The sequence below is a fragment of the Tarenaya hassleriana genome, unplaced genomic scaffold, assembly GCF_000463585.1.
Source record: "Tarenaya hassleriana unplaced genomic scaffold, ASM46358v1 Cleome9, whole genome shotgun sequence".
Classification (NCBI taxonomy): Eukaryota; Viridiplantae; Streptophyta; class Magnoliopsida; order Brassicales; family Cleomaceae; genus Tarenaya; species Tarenaya hassleriana.
Genome location: NW_010971389.1, coordinates 1,186,274 through 1,204,064, shown reverse-complemented (window position 1 = coordinate 1,204,064; position 17,791 = coordinate 1,186,274). Strand labels below are relative to the sequence as shown.

At 32.3% G+C, this 17,791-nt stretch overlaps 3 protein-coding genes across 4 annotated transcripts; all 3 read right to left on the bottom strand.

Annotated features, from left to right (window-relative positions):
- Positions 1 to 493: 493 nt before the first annotated feature.
- Positions 494 to 2,561, bottom strand: LOC104803718. Its single transcript, XM_010527744.1, has 7 exons — positions 2,483 to 2,561; positions 2,043 to 2,105; positions 1,810 to 1,939; positions 1,554 to 1,723; positions 1,132 to 1,414; positions 873 to 1,036; positions 494 to 792 (listed from the first exon to the last, which is right to left on the bottom strand). Exons 2-7 carry the CDS (start codon positions 2,065 to 2,067, stop codon positions 641 to 643), a joined length of 924 nt encoding a protein of 307 aa, XP_010526046.1. The 5' UTR covers positions 2,068 to 2,105; positions 2,483 to 2,561; the 3' UTR covers positions 494 to 640.
- Positions 2,562 to 6,354: 3,793 nt separating this feature from the next.
- LOC104803717 ((S)-coclaurine N-methyltransferase-like) lies at positions 6,355 to 10,734 on the bottom strand. The gene is made up of 8 exons (XM_010527743.1): positions 10,499 to 10,734; positions 10,187 to 10,295; positions 9,862 to 10,086; positions 9,643 to 9,742; positions 9,464 to 9,574; positions 7,824 to 7,907; positions 6,933 to 6,991; positions 6,355 to 6,752 (listed from the first exon to the last, which is right to left on the bottom strand). Exons 1-8 carry the CDS (start codon positions 10,683 to 10,685, stop codon positions 6,560 to 6,562), a joined length of 1,068 nt encoding a protein of 355 aa, XP_010526045.1. The 5' UTR covers positions 10,686 to 10,734; the 3' UTR covers positions 6,355 to 6,559.
- Positions 10,735 to 12,364: 1,630 nt separating this feature from the next.
- LOC104803716 ((S)-coclaurine N-methyltransferase-like) lies at positions 12,365 to 15,023 on the bottom strand. Of its 2 annotated transcripts, none has more exons than XM_010527741.2 (8): positions 14,691 to 15,023; positions 13,927 to 14,035; positions 13,602 to 13,826; positions 13,418 to 13,517; positions 13,220 to 13,330; positions 13,030 to 13,113; positions 12,893 to 12,951; positions 12,365 to 12,692 (listed from the first exon to the last, which is right to left on the bottom strand). In XM_010527741.2, exons 1-8 carry the CDS (start codon positions 14,875 to 14,877, stop codon positions 12,500 to 12,502), a joined length of 1,068 nt encoding a protein of 355 aa, XP_010526043.1. In that variant the 5' UTR covers positions 14,878 to 15,023; the 3' UTR covers positions 12,365 to 12,499. The 2 variants fall into 2 exon arrangements, with proteins under 2 accessions (XP_010526043.1, XP_010526044.1); XM_010527742.2 differs by lacking the exon at positions 14,691 to 15,023 and adding an exon at positions 14,143 to 14,240.
- Positions 15,024 to 17,791: the final 2,768 nt, after the last annotated feature.

Here is a 17,791-nt window from a genome sequence, read left to right as displayed (position 1 = left end):
TGTGTATGCTTGTATATGTGTGTGTATTTATAAGAATTTAATTTTTTTTTTAATAATTTTGTCGACATGGATTGTTAACTTGACATATTTATATATATTATACTGATTTGGTATTAACATGTCACAATGGTTACAAAAATAAAGAGTCACCTTAGAAATATATCACATGAATTCGCTTTTCTTTAATTATATTTTTTTTAGAACACAAAATTGTACGATTTCGATTTCCATATTTGATTTTATTTTTATGGATTCCACTCTTTCTTTTATTTTTATTTTATCTACATAGTTTTGACACTTTTTTATTTTTGGTTGAATGTGGTTTGTATTATGTAAAATACATCCAGTTTTTCGACTGTATACCAAAATACAAAATAACCAGGAACCCATGTGCGTGGTCAAAGTATACTCGAATACAACCGTAACTATAATCATATTTCACACATTTTAACATTTGTATATTATAATTAAAGTATTTTTTTAGACACATTTCTGAGTTTGAGATATTTATATATGAAATTTTCCCCATAAAAGAATACAAAAGGCCAAAAGATGGCTTTTTAGACAAAAAAAAAACAAAACAGAGACACGACTTCAACACATATAAAGACATGGATTTCACAATATGATAACCCAAGAGCTAACAATACTTGGTCGTCGAAATGACATCGACCTCGACTTCCACATACAATGTATCATTCACCACATAGTTCGAAGGGTTTGCGAGATCTTTGAGAGGCATAAACCCCTGGGAGCCATGTCCGCCTGGCTCTACCGGGAACCAGAAAGTATCTGCAACGAAGTTATACGCGAAATCAAATCATCCGAAAAGGAAGAAAACCCGGTTTTTCGATCGATCTCAAAGTTCTTACATGAATGTGCGACATGTTTCCCTTTGATCTTGTCCAACACTCGCAGCCTGAATCGTGTGTAACACTTTGCCTTTGGTGTTGTGTTGTTCTTCAATCCTACTCCCCTCAAATACACCGCAAGCTTGTCCGGAGCAGTTGTTCCTTGTGGAAAGATCCGTATTTTCCTGGTTGGTTATACATTCATACATATACGGCAACACGAAGTTATTTTTCGACTTTGTGAACAAAAAAGAAAAGAAAACGTATTTAGATTACTGACAATTTTCTATCCCCGATCACGAATTCATCGGACGTATACTCGGAAGAGCGGTTGAGGGCCGAGAACTTCATCATCTTCCAAGAGAATACGTTGTTCGGAGGCTTCTCAACGAGCGTAAAACATTCAGCGGTTCCAGCTTTTGTGTCGTTCATACCCAAGATCTTGACGCCAAACAAAGAGCATCCATCCACAAGGTATCCGCGATTAGGGTTTAGAAAATCGGCAGCAGCCATCAACCTCGAGAAACCTCGTTTCTGGTTCGATGCATTGAAGACAACGTTTCCTACGATTTCGACACAAAAACATGAAACGTGTCCGAGGATCTGTAAGATCAAAGATTCGGATACCCTAATCGTCAAAAAATTAGTAACAATGAAGGCATCATCATGTGCATGACAGTAAAGTGAAGTGAAGCAATACACCTTGCTCCATTCGCCAGTCTTGCCGAAATTGATTGAGAAGGAAAAGCTGATAGCCGAGCCTAACTTGCCAGTTCGACGGCCGGGACTCGGAGTCTTGTATTCCCAGGTAGAGGGAAACATGATCCTTTCCATTGTCATTTGCATTTCCATTTGGGAAAAGAACAAGTTTCCTTTTGTTCATGCCGAAAAACGAAGGATGATTAGAAAAGATGATGATCATATATTGGCTTAAGACGCCATCAAGAAGCATACTTACCATTTGTGTCCACCGATGTCGAAAATAGAAGATTCGATTTCTTGAATTTGATACTTGCCGAATAAAGAGAAATTATCTATCCTAAAGATGTGGGAATTCCGATGATGCCCCTTGAACTGTCTCACCATTTCTGTGAAATAGAGAACGCAGGAGAGCTTACATACATACTTATATATATATATATATATGTGCACAATATATATATTAGTTTGTTCGTTGGAATGCTTACGTACCTTCAACAGGTATTGGCCTCGGCATGGCGACAAGAGACAACCATATACAGGAAACAGGGGGCCCTAAGCAATTTTTATGGAAAGAAAAATAGTCGAATTAGTGAAATTTATAAGAAAAAAACTGTATTTTTCAATTAGTTTACAGTTCATCACCACGCAGAGATTAACAATCTTCTGATTAACTGTTTGACTTTGACAAATTACATCGTATATATATATATATATATATATATATATATATATATGTATGTATTGTTAATTTTGCTTAGCATTATAATCAAAACATTGCAAACGGAAGAGACGAAGATCTAAACTTTAATAGCTTTTTCTGGGGCGAAAAATATGGCATAAAATCACACACACACACATATATATATAGACTCATATATATTTGTTTGTATATATATATATATAGAGAGAGAGAGGCAACAAGCACTGACCAGAGGGAGATCTTCCAGATGGATTTCTCAAGAACCAAGTTTTAGATCTCTCTAAACTATGTCGATATATTTAAAAGAGGCCTCCTACACGGTTTTGGTCTTTTAATACCAGTATAAAACGATGACTCCACATAATAATTATAATTATTTCATGTGGTTTATAAAATAATATATAACTTTTTCCATAAACAATGACCGGGCGACCTCACTTTTCCGGTCTTTTTTTTATCGGACTGGTTGAATTATTATTATTATTATTATTATTATTATTATTATTATTATTATTATTATTATTATTATTATTATTATTATTATTATTATTATTATTATTATTATTATTATTATTATTATTATTATTATTACCCTAACCTTACGTATCTCGCAGATATTTTTTTGTTAAAAATTGTATTTGTATTAATTTTCACTGGGGTGAGGTTTGGGGTGAGGTTTCTGTTCAGTTCTTCGGAACAGAATATCGTACCAAACCAAATTTTATAAAATTCTCATAAAACTAATTTTTTTTAAGAAAATCTAAATATTTTTTTAACAAAAATCAAAACCGAACCATAATGAACCAAATAATATACGGTACTAATTTGATACAAATTTTAAAATACCGAATAAATTGTTTCCGAATCGAACCACTAAAATTTCGAATCGAATTCTGAAACGACCACCCCTAATATTCACAAAAGAATTCGTACACTCTTAATACTCCATCAGGAGAGGGTAATAGAGAGCCTCCAGATACGAACGGAAAGCTAATACGCAAAAGATCCAAAGGCAATCTGGTAAACAGATCAGAAAGCACAATGCCATGGAGTGGAGACCATATTTGTAATGAAGAGCTCGCAGATATTTCAAATGCTCCAGTATGCAAGAACATTTATATTGTCCTATATATATATTGACCAAAAAAACATGGTTCATCTTGTTTTCATTTTTTTTTTTGCATTTTTCAAAATTATATTGTCTATACTAAAGAACAAGTTGTTATTTGTTCCGGAAAATTAAAATAATTATTGGTAAATAGTAAAATTATTTGTGACATTATGGGGCATGAATCATTCAACGTGAGCAATAATAAATGGGTTTTAGACGGGCTGATGCGGCCCAACACATCCAATGATAACGTCTTACATAGATGATCCTTTTGGAAAATCTCACTCGCAACATCAGGCGCGTAGATACACGAAATTGGATTTCGTCCAATGGTTTTGGAGGCGCGTGGATATATAGCTTATTCTCACGTGATATTGTCCGTATCAGCAACTTGATACCATGTCAGCACAATCCCGTCAGATTTCGTAATAAATATAAATATAACCTTTACCAAAAAAGATATAAAAAATAATCTCAAACTCTAAAGTTATTGTTTTCCAAATTAAATATCTTCATAGAAGATAGAGTCTTAAACAAACGGAAAAATACGCCAAAAGGAATCGGATGGTTGTTATTTCTCTTCTCGTGCATCGTTGACTTTTTGGAAGATTCTAAAACATTCTTCTTCTAGAAGTTTTTGTTCCTTATTGTCGCATGATATTTTTGATGAATAAGAGAAGGAACTAAGTTTGAAAAGAGAGCTATTGATGGAGCAACCAAATGTGGTGGACTTCTTTCTTTTTACACCTTTTTATGGAGACATGTTTCATAATTAGTTTGAGATTAAAAAAATTTTTGGCCTCACATGCATTATACTTCTTCACCTTATATGATTTTATAATTTTTACAAGATATCTTCAAATTCAAGCTTCTAAATATATGATCCACCTTTATTAATATTGTGCAATACTTGTACAACTATAGTCTAACAATATTTTGCAATAGAAGAATAATAATACCAAAATTGAATTATTAATATATGTTAAACATTTATAAGAATGGATCATATATGTTGGAGTTTGAATTTGAAAAATTTGTGAAAATGATAAAATCATATAAAGTGAAGAAGAAAAATACACACGAGAACAAGAAAATTACTTTAATCTCAAATACGTTATAAAACATGTATCCCAAAAAAATGTGAAGAATGACAAGTCTATAACATCTATCAAGGTATTTCAATATACAAACTTGTTTGTAGATTTACTATAGAATTTGCGTAAAACAGATTATACAAATCCTATCTTGAATTAGTTTAGTTTTCAAGAACATTTCACAAAATAAAAAGGCTGCAAACTCCATCATTTGTATAATAAAAAAACATGTAAACTAAATTTAGAGTATCCGCGGGAAACGTATAGTGCACCTACCTATAATCACGATACGTGTGAAACCTTTGTTGCCCCAAACGACCTCTCAAGAATTTTGAACAAGGTAAAATGTTCTTCTGTCTATTGTCTTGCTATATCTGACAATCAACATGGCATGAAATTCTATCCTTTTTTACTGATAATCCGTGATAGTGTTCTCATAAATTCTATACTGATATCGATGGATTTAATTTAGTTAATAATATTTTAAATATTTTTATAGTATATATATATGTGTGTATTAAAGTTTTACTAACCTCGCTTCTTTACGGTCTTGTGATATACCAATTACGAGTCCCACAAGAGAAATGTCAATCTTTGATTTAATAAAGTCTTCGGTAGGATTTTCTTATGCGGTAAATTCTTCTTTCTCATAATGTGCTACTGAACCACTCATATTCCCCTTTTTCTAATGAATTTGAATCCATAATCAAAATGTTTAGTTCTTTTTTTATAATGCATGCATTGATTAAGTGAACAAAAATAAAATTTATTTTAAATGAAAATTCGACATTAAATCTATAAACAATATTATATATTGAAATACTTTGATAGATGTCGTAGAATTCTTTTTCTTCACGTCTTTTCAGGATACATATTTGAAATTATTTTTCTATCTTATCTATATTTTGCCTTTTCACTTTATATGATTTTATGATTTTCACAAACTATTCAAATTCAAACTCCTACATATAGCCCATCTTTGTTAATATTATACATTAGTTGTACAACTACAACCCAACAATATTTTATACTAGAAAAATAATAATACCAAAATTGAATTATTAATATATGTTAAATATTTAATTTTATAACTATATATATATCTAATTGTTGTTTTACAACTAATTTTTGTATCATTAGTTTTTCTTTATCCCTCCAATATTTTATCAGTGTGTGGTTAACACAAAACTCGTGTTATTAAAAATAATTAAGATAAAATATTTAAATTTGTACCAATACTTGACTATATAACACTAAATACATATATACCCCTTTTGGTTTTGGTTCTTGATCATGATTTTTTAATTTTCATCAGGTTTAGGTTGTATCAATGGAACTTGATTTTGACATTGATTTCTTCTATATCTAATGTTAGATTTAGCTCCAATATTTGGTCGATTATGATCCGTCTGCAAATGAATAAAAACATTCACAATATAACAACGTACAAGTATATATATGTATAAATTATATTGATATATACAATATAAGTATAACCAATATATATATATATATATAAGAAGAAATGAAGATCATTGATTTGAAGATTTATAGATTATTAGTTAAAATTTAAGGAAAACACAAAAATTAAGATTTAGAGGTAATGAATCGTGAAAAAATCGAGATAAGAAATTCGAAATGACAAAATTTACCAAATCATAGGGTAGAGAACTACAACTAAGGGGAAGTCCAGAAGACATTGTGAGGTAGATGAATCAAATAAAGTTTTCAGAAATGGAGATAAATTTCATAAGAAGTAAATACAATCTTACAACTGTAATAACATTGATCCATTTGATTACAAAGTCGCTTGTCTCATAATTTTTCATTTCTTATTTCTTCCCCCGAAATTCTCAGAAAAAGCAAAAAAAATAAATATAACTGCAAGAACGCAAAGATGCAAACTTTCCTTCTGAGTTTTGAAGATTGTTGAAAAATGAAAAATGGGTCTTTGTATATCAACTCCAAGTGGAGTTTATCTTAAAAATGAAAACTTCACTATACTATGTTTGTGCATGACAAAATCGTAGATTTCATCTCTTATTATTACAATGAAACTCTCATATTATTGAAGGTTTGTCTTATTAGTCAAGACAAGAGATCATTTCTTCTTGAACAGAAAATGTGAAACCATCCACTCGTCGCCATTGTTGTAGCCGAAGAGCTCTGCAACAGCGATAAAGAAAGTCCTCCAATAAACTCTCCATTTCACCGATTCTTCTTTCCCATAAGTCATTTCCATTATCTCTTTGATCGCTTCCAAGTTCTTGTCCATCCTCTTCAGCCACTTTTCACTGCACCAAAAACAAAATTAAATCCAAAAACTAATCGATAAAAGATCTTAAAAAGTGCAAGAACACAAATAGGAGAGACAAAATATCCACTCATTTGGAAATGTTGTTGAAGTTTTTCAGTGAATAAGGTCTTGTAATAAAAATATTGTCCAGGTTTTATTGAAGATATTCGAGCCTTACCTTGTATGTGCATAGTGCTTCCCATTCACAAGCCAATGATCAACTATTAACACGTTTTCCTACTTGTGTTGAGAGAAAAAAAAATGAATCAACAAACATATACGTGAATAATTGATATTTATACGACAATATAGCAAAGACATTCACCGTTAGATACTTTCACTTCAACCACTATAATTTCCAAATCCTAATTTTCTAAAACAATTTGCAAAATGAAAATTTTATGTCATTTAGTATGTGTGCCAATCATTTATTCCCTCGGTACGATGAAATTTTTTCGAAAAAATAGCAGAAAACAAAAGAAAACCTCTCATTTAACCCAACAATTTCAAAAGATGGCTCATAACTTTCAAATTTTATAATTTTGAGACAAAGTAAGAGAAAAAATGATTTCAAAGGAGATTTGAAATAGTTTCATCTCCTTCAATATACTCATCGTCGACGTTAAGCATGAAGACATAATGAGAGTTAAAGAAAAATCAAATTGTGAAACTCGGTAAGCTTAAGATAATAGAATATTGATCATATGGATCTCATAACAAGTTATGGGCCATATAGTTGTATATGTCACACATGATCACATAAGTCATATAATCGTAAGGTCACATGATCGTACAAGATCATATGGTCGACATGGTCAACAGGTTAGTACGATCAAGAGAAACAAAATGTAATTAATAAATAAGCAAGAGGAGAGAAAGAAAAAAAGGAAAAGTAAAAGATAATTTAGGAAATACATATCTATAAAGGTATAAATAAAGTGAACTTTTTTTTCTCATGAAGATTCACTTTAAAATAAAATTAAAAACAATATGAGATTTTTTTTTTATAATTTCCATATTTATACATACCATATATGCAGTTGATTTCAATTACATTGGAAATTAATACCTGGAAATAGAGAAGGAGATTGGCTGATGGCATTGTTCCGCCGGTGAAGAAGTACCTTGTCATCCAATCATCGTCATTGTCATCCTAAACAATGTGAAATTACAAAAGTTTCAGTATTAACACGTCATGCCCTCAAAGTTAAATAATAATCTTGGCACAAATTGATTATGACTCGTCTTGAAATAACTCTAATTTGTACGTAATATTGGCTTCGAAAATATTATGCACCAATTACTTTAGAAAATGACCTCGAAAAATTTGAAGAAGGTATAACTTTTAACTTTAAACCAATTCATCGAACATTTATATAATTATACTTTGTAACACAAAGCTTGTATTTTATGACATATCGAGATAGGATGAGAGTGAGAAGTGACCGCCGATATAAATAGACGGATAAAAAATGGGAAAATCACCCAAATAACCCACTTGGGTCGCATCTATTTCAGTGTACACCATCGAAAAAAAAAATTTTCAATTTTAACCCACTTTTCGGTTGGAAAAGTCCAAAATACCCTTTTTCGTTTTATTTTTTGCGATCTTATTACGACTAACATATAACTGATATACAACTAAAATAAGACAGATGATTTTTTTGCCACCTTTTTTAGAATCATTTGTAACTATATTTAGACTTAATTACGAAGTCGTAATAACGAAGTTGTTTTCGAACGGATAAATATCGTAATTCATTAAGGGTAATTTCGTCTTTTCACGGGAAAAAAAAATGTGTTATGTTTTCGGTGGTGTACATGTGAAATAGATGCGACCCAAGTGGGTTATTTGGGTAAAAAAACCCATAAAAAATGGCTTCCTGAATACCACTAGACCAGAGGGGTACAAAAATGAATCGAATGCACCGTAATGAAAGATATTTGATGATTGTGTAGGTATGTGATTACACAGTTAGAATTAATTTAAAAAAATTGATTGAACTACTTATACCAACAAAGTGTACGTACTTTTTCGATTACCTATTCCGACAAAACTCCAAAGATAAGTGTGTTCGTTATGAAACAATCTAAGTATGGGTAATCTATTGGAAAGTGTTTTTCGGTATATATGCGAGAGAGGATAAAACACGTTGAAAAGTCTTATGTTGGTGTGTGAGAGTATTTTCTATGTTTAGTAGCGTCATGAGGGCATTATATAAATAGTATAATTTTGTTGATTTTTCGTCTTCAACATTGGAAAAGGATTGTTGATCCGATTGAGGTTTGTCTCCAATTGAGGTGTACTACATCTCTCGGAAGTGTTTATCGGTTCACGGCTCTCTTTTTCTTTCTCTGAATCTAAGTATATATAAGTAGACATAGACCTATCTTGAATTTTTGTAATTAGGGCTTATTCGCAGCTATCGAGAATGCATTAGAGATGAAGTCATTTGCTAAAACTCCAGGATATCTATTCGTGACCACCCCTAATTGCCGATAACAATGTTATCAATTGTGTAACTACCTATGACAAAATGTTATTGTGGAACAAAGAATCAAGTTCGCACAGTAAATCTCATCCGCATGCATCCATGTTTTAAGACAGAGCACAAACTCTTGTGTTTCTCGTTACACAGTTTCGTAAAACCAAAGTGTCTAAGAAATTTTCTGTTATGGAGAAACATCAAGAAGCTAAATTAGACATACCTCGAAGTGGTAAGCTAATGTCTTATGGCAGAAATATTCAACAAAGAGAAGACCGTCCTCCCTCATCCACATGGATATCTTCTTCAAGAGATCTCCATAGTTCTTCATATGCTATCACGGTTTGAAGGGTTTTATCAAAGCAAAATCATTCTGAAACACGGTTACATTAAAATACCCACCTCAAACATTTGGATTGAGAACACCCTGTCGTAAAATCTTCCATGGTCAAGCGTGCTAATATCTCCGACAATTATCTCAACATTTTGCAGCCCGAGTTGCCTTCAACGTGTATATAGCAAAGCAAAGATAGTGTCATGATACCAGTCACTATACTATTGGAGGCTACAGATGAACATATATGGGTGGAGAGAGAGAGAGATGTATGTGTATATGGATACCGGCTCTGCTCATCGATGAACTTTTTTTGCGTTCTTGAGTTGCATATGCCGGTTATCTTGCAACTGCTATACTTTTGGGCAATGTACAGAGACAACGACCCCCAGCCACACCCAACATCAAGAACAGTCTGGCCATTCTTCACATCCGCTCTCTCGCAATACAGCGCCAACATCGCTTCCTCCGCCTCATCTAAGCTTGTTGAATTCGTGGAGAAGTAACAAGAACTGCACCAACTCAGGGGGCAAATCCAGTAATCGTTATTGATCATATTAAAGAGAGATGAGAAGAGGTTTCAACTTTCATTCATGGATAGAAAACCCATACCTATATTTCATGTTTCTTCCAAGAACCAGCTTGAAGAAAGCGGTTGGCAATTCGTAGTGCTGAGCCTTTGGTTCCTCAGTCTTGATCGCTATGGGCATCTCTTCTAAAGCTGCAGGGTTTCAGAAAAGAAAGAGACATGTAGATTTGCATTGATCATTCCCATGATTTTTTTTCCATTTGGATTTTACACGTAAAAATGTTTCTCTTTTACTTTTTCCCAACCCTAGTGGTAAACCAGATAAAAGTTTCGAGATTTGAGGATGAATTGCAAATGGTTTAGCGGCCAAGAAAGAGTAATAAGATATCGCTTACATTTTTTGAAGCGGAGGAGCTCGGAGAGCTGGAGCTCGGCCGTGGGTTTGAGACCAGAGCGGAGTCGTACGGACACGAGCAACCTCACCAGCCGCCTTAAGACCGTCTCCGGGATCAAGTTTCTCTCCAACAAGGCCGTTATCTTCTTCGCGGCGGTGCCGTACACAAACCCTACAACACTCTCCATTGTTAGTCAAAACACTCGGAATTCAAAGACCGATCGATGATACAAAGAAAAAAAAAATGTAGTAAAAGATGGTGTAATAGTAGGCATCCTATCGGCATGTGTAAAACGATTTGAAACTTTGATTATTTCGATATTCCCAATGGGTTGGGTTTAGGCCCTACTAATGCTGGTGACAACAACCACCATTTTCCAATGAGAGACACAAGAATTTGGATGTACGAATGAATAATGATTTCGCATTTTGGTGCCTAAGTAAATAAATTATGATCGATACAAAAATATTCGAATCAACTATGGTTTTAATATTCATGCGGATTAGTGAACAGGCCATGAATTTTATCTCTCTTCACCCCATCACCCCTTGATTTGGATTACCTGTGAAAATCGGTAACATAATCGAATCTGAATCCAAATCTAAAACCAAAATCTTGTTCTAAATTTTGGGTTATAATGTTGTACAACAATTGTCCTCATACAAAAGAAAAGATACATTTAAAAAACATGTAACGAATATGAAGTGGCGAGTAAAATATTATATACATGCATAATAAATGCATAATGCATGTATATATCATTTTCTTAGACTGAATTGTATTGTAATTATCTTCGAACCAATGTTTATATATATCCACGCTTGATATGTCAATACAAAATAAATTTATAATTGTATCGTGCCTATTTCTACAAAAAAAAAAGGGAAATCAAATTTTATCTCTCACGATATTACCTAACACTCTCCGATGTTCTTGGGTCCAGATAAAAAACCAAAAGGATAGAAATATACATAGGTCTAAAAAAAAATTAGTAGGACGTCAAAATGGGTTTAACCAACATCATTTTCAATATTTTATAGAGACTCTATATATAATATGCAAATTTATCTATTAAACCGTGGAATAAAATTAAAAAATGTAACAACCTAACTTTTTATGTTAATTTGAACAGTAAGAAGAAACTTATAAATCCTGTTCAATTGAATAAACAATATTTATTAATTTAAATTTATATAGTTGAAAAGGTAATATATATATATATATATACACACACGCATGTACACACACGTATTTTAGATAAAAAAAAAAGTAGAATAGTTTTGAAAGGACCTGATTTTGTATTTATATTTAGAGAAAATTTCATTAAAAACGTACACTTTTTTCTCATCACAATTTTAATCATATTCTTTTTTATTTTCTGAAATTTTATATTTAGAATATTTAATAGTAAAATATCTATACTTTTAAAATATGGCAAATAAATTTCTAATCATAAAAATTGATTATTCAATTTTGATTTGATAATAATTTTATCATGATCACATGATATTACGTAGAATTTAATAATATTAAGAGTATAAAAAAGTTATTAAAAAATATAAAAATTGTACAATAACATTGTATAGAATAATAAATTTAACTACATTAAAAAAAAAGTGAAGACGATGTATTATTTGCATATTTTGGCACGTTTTTTTTGTCATAATGTTTATTTCCATTAAAACAATATTTATTGAGATTCATATTTTAATTTGTAGAAAAATAATTTTTTATTTTTCAATATTAAATATATTTATGTTTGCTTAATTTAAATGTTTTAGATGTTTTCCTTGACTTTTTGAACCATTTGATTTCTCTATAACATATATATATATAGAGTCAATTATTCAAAACATCTGTTTATTTTGTGTGGAAAAAAAGAACCGATAATATTAACTAAAACTCTACGTGAAGAAGTTTCAATGGATAGATAGTGTTCATCTTATTATTACAATGAACCCCTCGTATCAAAGATTTGTCTTATTAGTTTAAGACAAAAGATCATTTTTTCTTGAACAGAAAATGTGAAACCATCCACTCGTCGCCATTGTTGCAAGCGAAGAGCTCTGCAACAGAGATGAAGAAAGTTCTCCAATAAACTCTCCATTTCACCGCTTCCTCTTTTCCATAAGTCATTTTCATAATCTCACTGATCGATTCCAAGTTTTTGTCCATCCTTTTCAACCACTCTTCACTGCACCAAAAAGCAAAATAAAAAATTAAATCCAAAAACAAAAGAGTAGATTTGACAAAAGATGTTTAAAAAAAAACATGAACACAAAGATTAGAAAGAATGTCATAGATGTCTCTAATCTTTTTTTTTTTTTTAGGAGACTATGCGTAAAGATAAACCTTTCGATGAGATCATTGAAAGTAAAAATTGGATAGGCTTACCTTGTTTGCGAGTAGTGCTTCCCGTTCACAAGCCAATGATCAACAATCGAAACGTTTTCCTAACGATGAACGATTAGATATGATAACTCTATACATACATATACATATAGAGAAGAGTTGCATGGCAAATATATCACCTGGAAATAAAGAAGGAGATTAGCCGACGGCATTGTTCCTCCGCTGAAGAAGTACCTTGTTATCCAATCATCGTCATTGACATCCTATACATACAAAGTCATCATATAATATCATATGTTATATGACAAGTATATAAAGTAACATTAGACATATATATATATATATATATATATATATAGATATGCATACCTCAAAGTGGTAAGCAAATGTCTTGTGGCAGAAATAGTGAACAAACAGGAGACCGTCCTCCTTCATCCACCCAGATATCTTCTTCAGAAGAGCTCCATAGTTTTTCATATGCTATATATACACAACATAAGTAAAAACCGACATCCTCAAAATCTTACTCTTTTTAATAAATATGCAAAGTGTTTTTTCATGATTAACCTCAAACATTTCGATGGAGAACACTCTATCGTACGTTCCTTCATGCTCAAACGAGCTAATATCAGCGACAATAATCTCCAAATTTCGCAACACAAGTTTCCTGCAAGGCATACAGAACAACAAAATACAATAAAATTCACATATCAAATTCTAGAACAGGAGGCCTAGGAAGAATTTTGCATACCGGCTTTGCTCATCGATGAACTCTTTTTGCGTTCTTGAGTTGCATATGCCGGTTATCTTGCAACTGCTATACTTTTGGGCAATGTACAGAGACAATGACCCCCAGCCACACCCAACATCAAGAATAGTCTGACCATTCTTCACATCCGCTCTCTCGCAATACAGCGCCAACATTGCTTCCTCCGCCTCATCTAAGCTTGTTGAATTCGTGGAGAAGTAACAAGAACTGCACCAACTCAGGGGACAAATCCAGTAATCGTTATTGATCGTGTTAACGGGAGATGAGAAAAGGTTTCAGCTTTCATTCATGGATAGAAAACCCATACCTATATTTCATGTTTCTTCCAAGAACCAGCTTGAAGAAAGCGGTTGGCAATTCGTAGTGCTGAGCCTTTGGTTCCTCAGTCTTGATCGCTATGGGCATCTCTTGTAACGCTGCAGGTTTCAGAAAAGAAAGAGACATAAGCTTAATTACACGATGCAAACAAGCGCAACACAACCCATTACTTTTTCTGTGCACAAATTTCACAAGAACCCTAAACTTGGTAAATCGTGCGAGTAGTCTTTATGATTTGGCTCGTGTCTTTTCCCACCATGCGAGCGAACGTAGCTACGTACGGAAAACATGCGTGCATGTATGTCCTTCACCATGGGGAAGTAATTACGCTCATTATCTATGAAATCGCAATATAATAGCTAAATTATCGTGGGGAAAGCTGTAGCATGGGCAGTAGTTAGGCTACGTTTCTGAACCAGCATTAGTCTTGACCTAGTCGTTTTCATAAGACCCCATTCAAGACCTCATTCCTTATCCGTACAATAAAGTACACTAATTGTCCCCAACTCTTTAAAAATCAAAATCAAGACCACTAAAACCACATATTTTGTCGCTTATATTTTTGTTCCTTTTCTTTTTTGGGTTTTAAAACACAAGAAAACAACAAATTATTAGATGTCGTGTCGTTGAACATATAATACAAATCCATATCGAAAAACCCTAAAATTAACCCAAAACTCTAAACCCTGCCTTTGTTTTTTTATATTATTCATTAAAAAAAAAGAGAGAAAAACTTGATTATTCGACACATACACTTGATGAAAGAGAGGAGGTCGGAGAGTTGGAGCTCCGCCGTGGATTTGTAGCTGGAGCGGAGCCTCGCCGCGAGGAGCCACCGCGTCAGCCGCCGAACCACCGCGTCCGGAATCATGTTTCTCTCCAATAACGCCAACATCGCCTTCACGACGCCTCCGTACGCAACCCCTATAACCCTCTCCATTGCTTCTCTCTCTCTCTCGTTTTCGATACGATAAGGTGCGACACAGAAGTAAAATACTTTGAGGATTTTGAAAACTAGAATCACGCAAAAGTAGGTAATAATATTATATTATGCATGTTTGACTGAAGTGGTCCATGTGGTTCTAGGACAGTAGGAAATAGATTATATTTTTTAAATAGTATATTGATACAATAAAAAAAATTACAAATAAATACATGAATTTTAAAATTATCAAAATAAATATATAGCTCTTTCTAATTTATTATACTAAACCCTTAACTTTTAAAATTAATAAAATGAAGTCAATGATTTTTAAACAATTTTCAAAAATCTTTATCAATTTAAATTCTAAAATTTTAAATGACATCCAAAATTCACCGTAAGAATTGTTAAAAAATTCAAATTTTAATGTAGAAATTGAAAAGTTCGTGTATTTTTTTGAAGTTTTAACTTTGTATTTTTATTTGAGATTTTTTCATAAGTTTGTGTATTAATACATGAATCGTCCGAAAAAATAATTTTTCACTTTTTTTTTTCAAAAAATCCCATAAAATTTTCTCATATAAGAAAGATTGGGTCCAAATCGTAAAAATACATTGTTACCTTAGATTTCTTGGCTCATTTTTATTTAAATTTATAGCTAGTTGTATAATAATAATAATAATAATAATAATAATATATAGGAAGATATTATTCTTAGAATATTATCATTAATATTGTTATGATTTACTCTAGATATTATGCCTAGAATATTTTATTGTATTTTGCTATATATTATGATGTATTCTTCTCATTATCATAATAGAAAAACATTTCTCTATTATGGTATCAAAGCTTCAGTTTTTGCTCTAATTTTTTTTTTCCTTCTCATCAACAATGTCGGTCGAATCTGAAAGCGACGATGAAGATGACAACGATGTACTAAATCCAATAGTATCATCGTCTTGAGTATCGTTTTAAATTTATTTTGCTCTTTTTTTTTCTTCTATTTTTTTTTCCGATGACGGTGTTCATCACCGCCAACCCTAGCCGATGTGCTATTTTTTTTTAACGACGATGTTCGTTTATCGACGTCAACCTTAGCCGATGTGCTATTCTTTTTTTTCTCTGACGACGTTCGTTTATCGACGTCAACCCTAACCGTTGTAAGCTCTTTAAATATGGCTATTAGCCTCTTTCGATTGGAAAACTCCGATCGTCGATCCACGTATTTGCGTCACTTATTTTTATTTTCTTCTCTTGTCTCGCTGCTAGACTATCACGCATTATGCGTCGCGCTTTTGCGCCCATTTTTTTTTTTCTTTTCTCCGGCCTAGCCGCTCGCTATCCACATGGCAATTTTTTTTGCGCTGCCGACCTCATTGTCGCGCAACCCAACTCGCGCATATGCGCCGCACATCCGTGCCACATCAGCCTCTGAGAATACAACTCTCAAGCTCTTCAAACGTTATCAAGCAACACCAACTCAAGTCTGGACTACACCAGCACATGGAAGATGATTCGTTTAATACGATCACAATTTCAGTTTTTAGTTTTTATGTAACAAGATTGAATTCATCATAAATGATTCATCTTGAGGGGGCATATAGGAAGATATTATTCTTAGAATATTATCATTAATATTGTTATGATTTACTCTAGATATTATGCCTAAAATATTTTATTGTATTTTGCTATATATTATGATGTATTCTTCTCATTATCATAATAGAAAAACATTTCTCTATTATAATAATAATAATAATGAGGACCAAAATTATAAATAAATCTATATTTCCAAAATCTAGTTTACAACTTTCCTACCTCTTCAATTTTATTTTATTTTTTCAACTTTTAACCTTAGTATTAATGTATTGCAATTATATTTTTGCCCCTTTTTCGGTGAGTCGCATACATACATGCATAGACAGACAGATGCATGCATTTCTTCATCCCATTTTTACATCATTGAAAGAGCAATTGAATTCACCAAAGGTACTCACGTCTTTCACAATAAGTGCATGATTCATGCAATTTTTCCTACAACTTGCGTGGGCGTTAGTCGTTATTGCTAGAATTAATACGAGTATATGCTTCATATATTTTCAGATTTTGGGTTTTTAATACTAAATTGGATATTTCGATTGATAAATACTAAATTAGATATTTTGATCATATTTTGTTTTTTTTTTGTTTCTTAATCTTGTCTAAAAAACTACAATGATTGTTGGATTTTGGTTCCATCTTATGGGGAAGATTGTTAATTTTGTGTTAATTTCCGGTTTTATTCAAATTTTGAACTATAGGTACATATAGTATAAATTGTATTTTGTTTTACCTTGGATGAAATGCAATTCCCAAGGTGATGCGGACATCTAGGATCACATCACAAGGCGTCTTCCTGAAATCTCTTAGTCACAAACATCTAACACGTATAAAGGGAGTCAAAGAAAATTGGATTTAAATAACGATTTTGCATTGTGATGCCGAAGTAAAATATGAATGATAAAAAAAAATATTCAAATAAATGATGGTTTTGGTATTTTTTTTATAATAAAATTCAATCGTGGTCTAATATTTCGTAGTGAAATGGGCCATCAATTTTATATAATAAACAAATTGTGTAATAAAGACACCGTTTTGGAAACGGTGGTAATTAATGCCCATTTGGAATGACATTTGCGATGGTCAAATTTTATAAAGTTGAAATATTTCAACACGAATAAATGCCATATCTTTCCCACGTGCAACGCGCGGGAGGCTGACGGACTACTCGGAGTATGGAGACAAGTGACAAGTGGTGTTGTACTTGTACAGGACTTATCTTCGTACTAACAGAAGAAAGTACACTTTAAAATATGCAGCTAATATGACATAGAGTAAAATACTATTCCCTAAACCTAAAATGATAATTCTATTGAAACGTGTAGGGAGT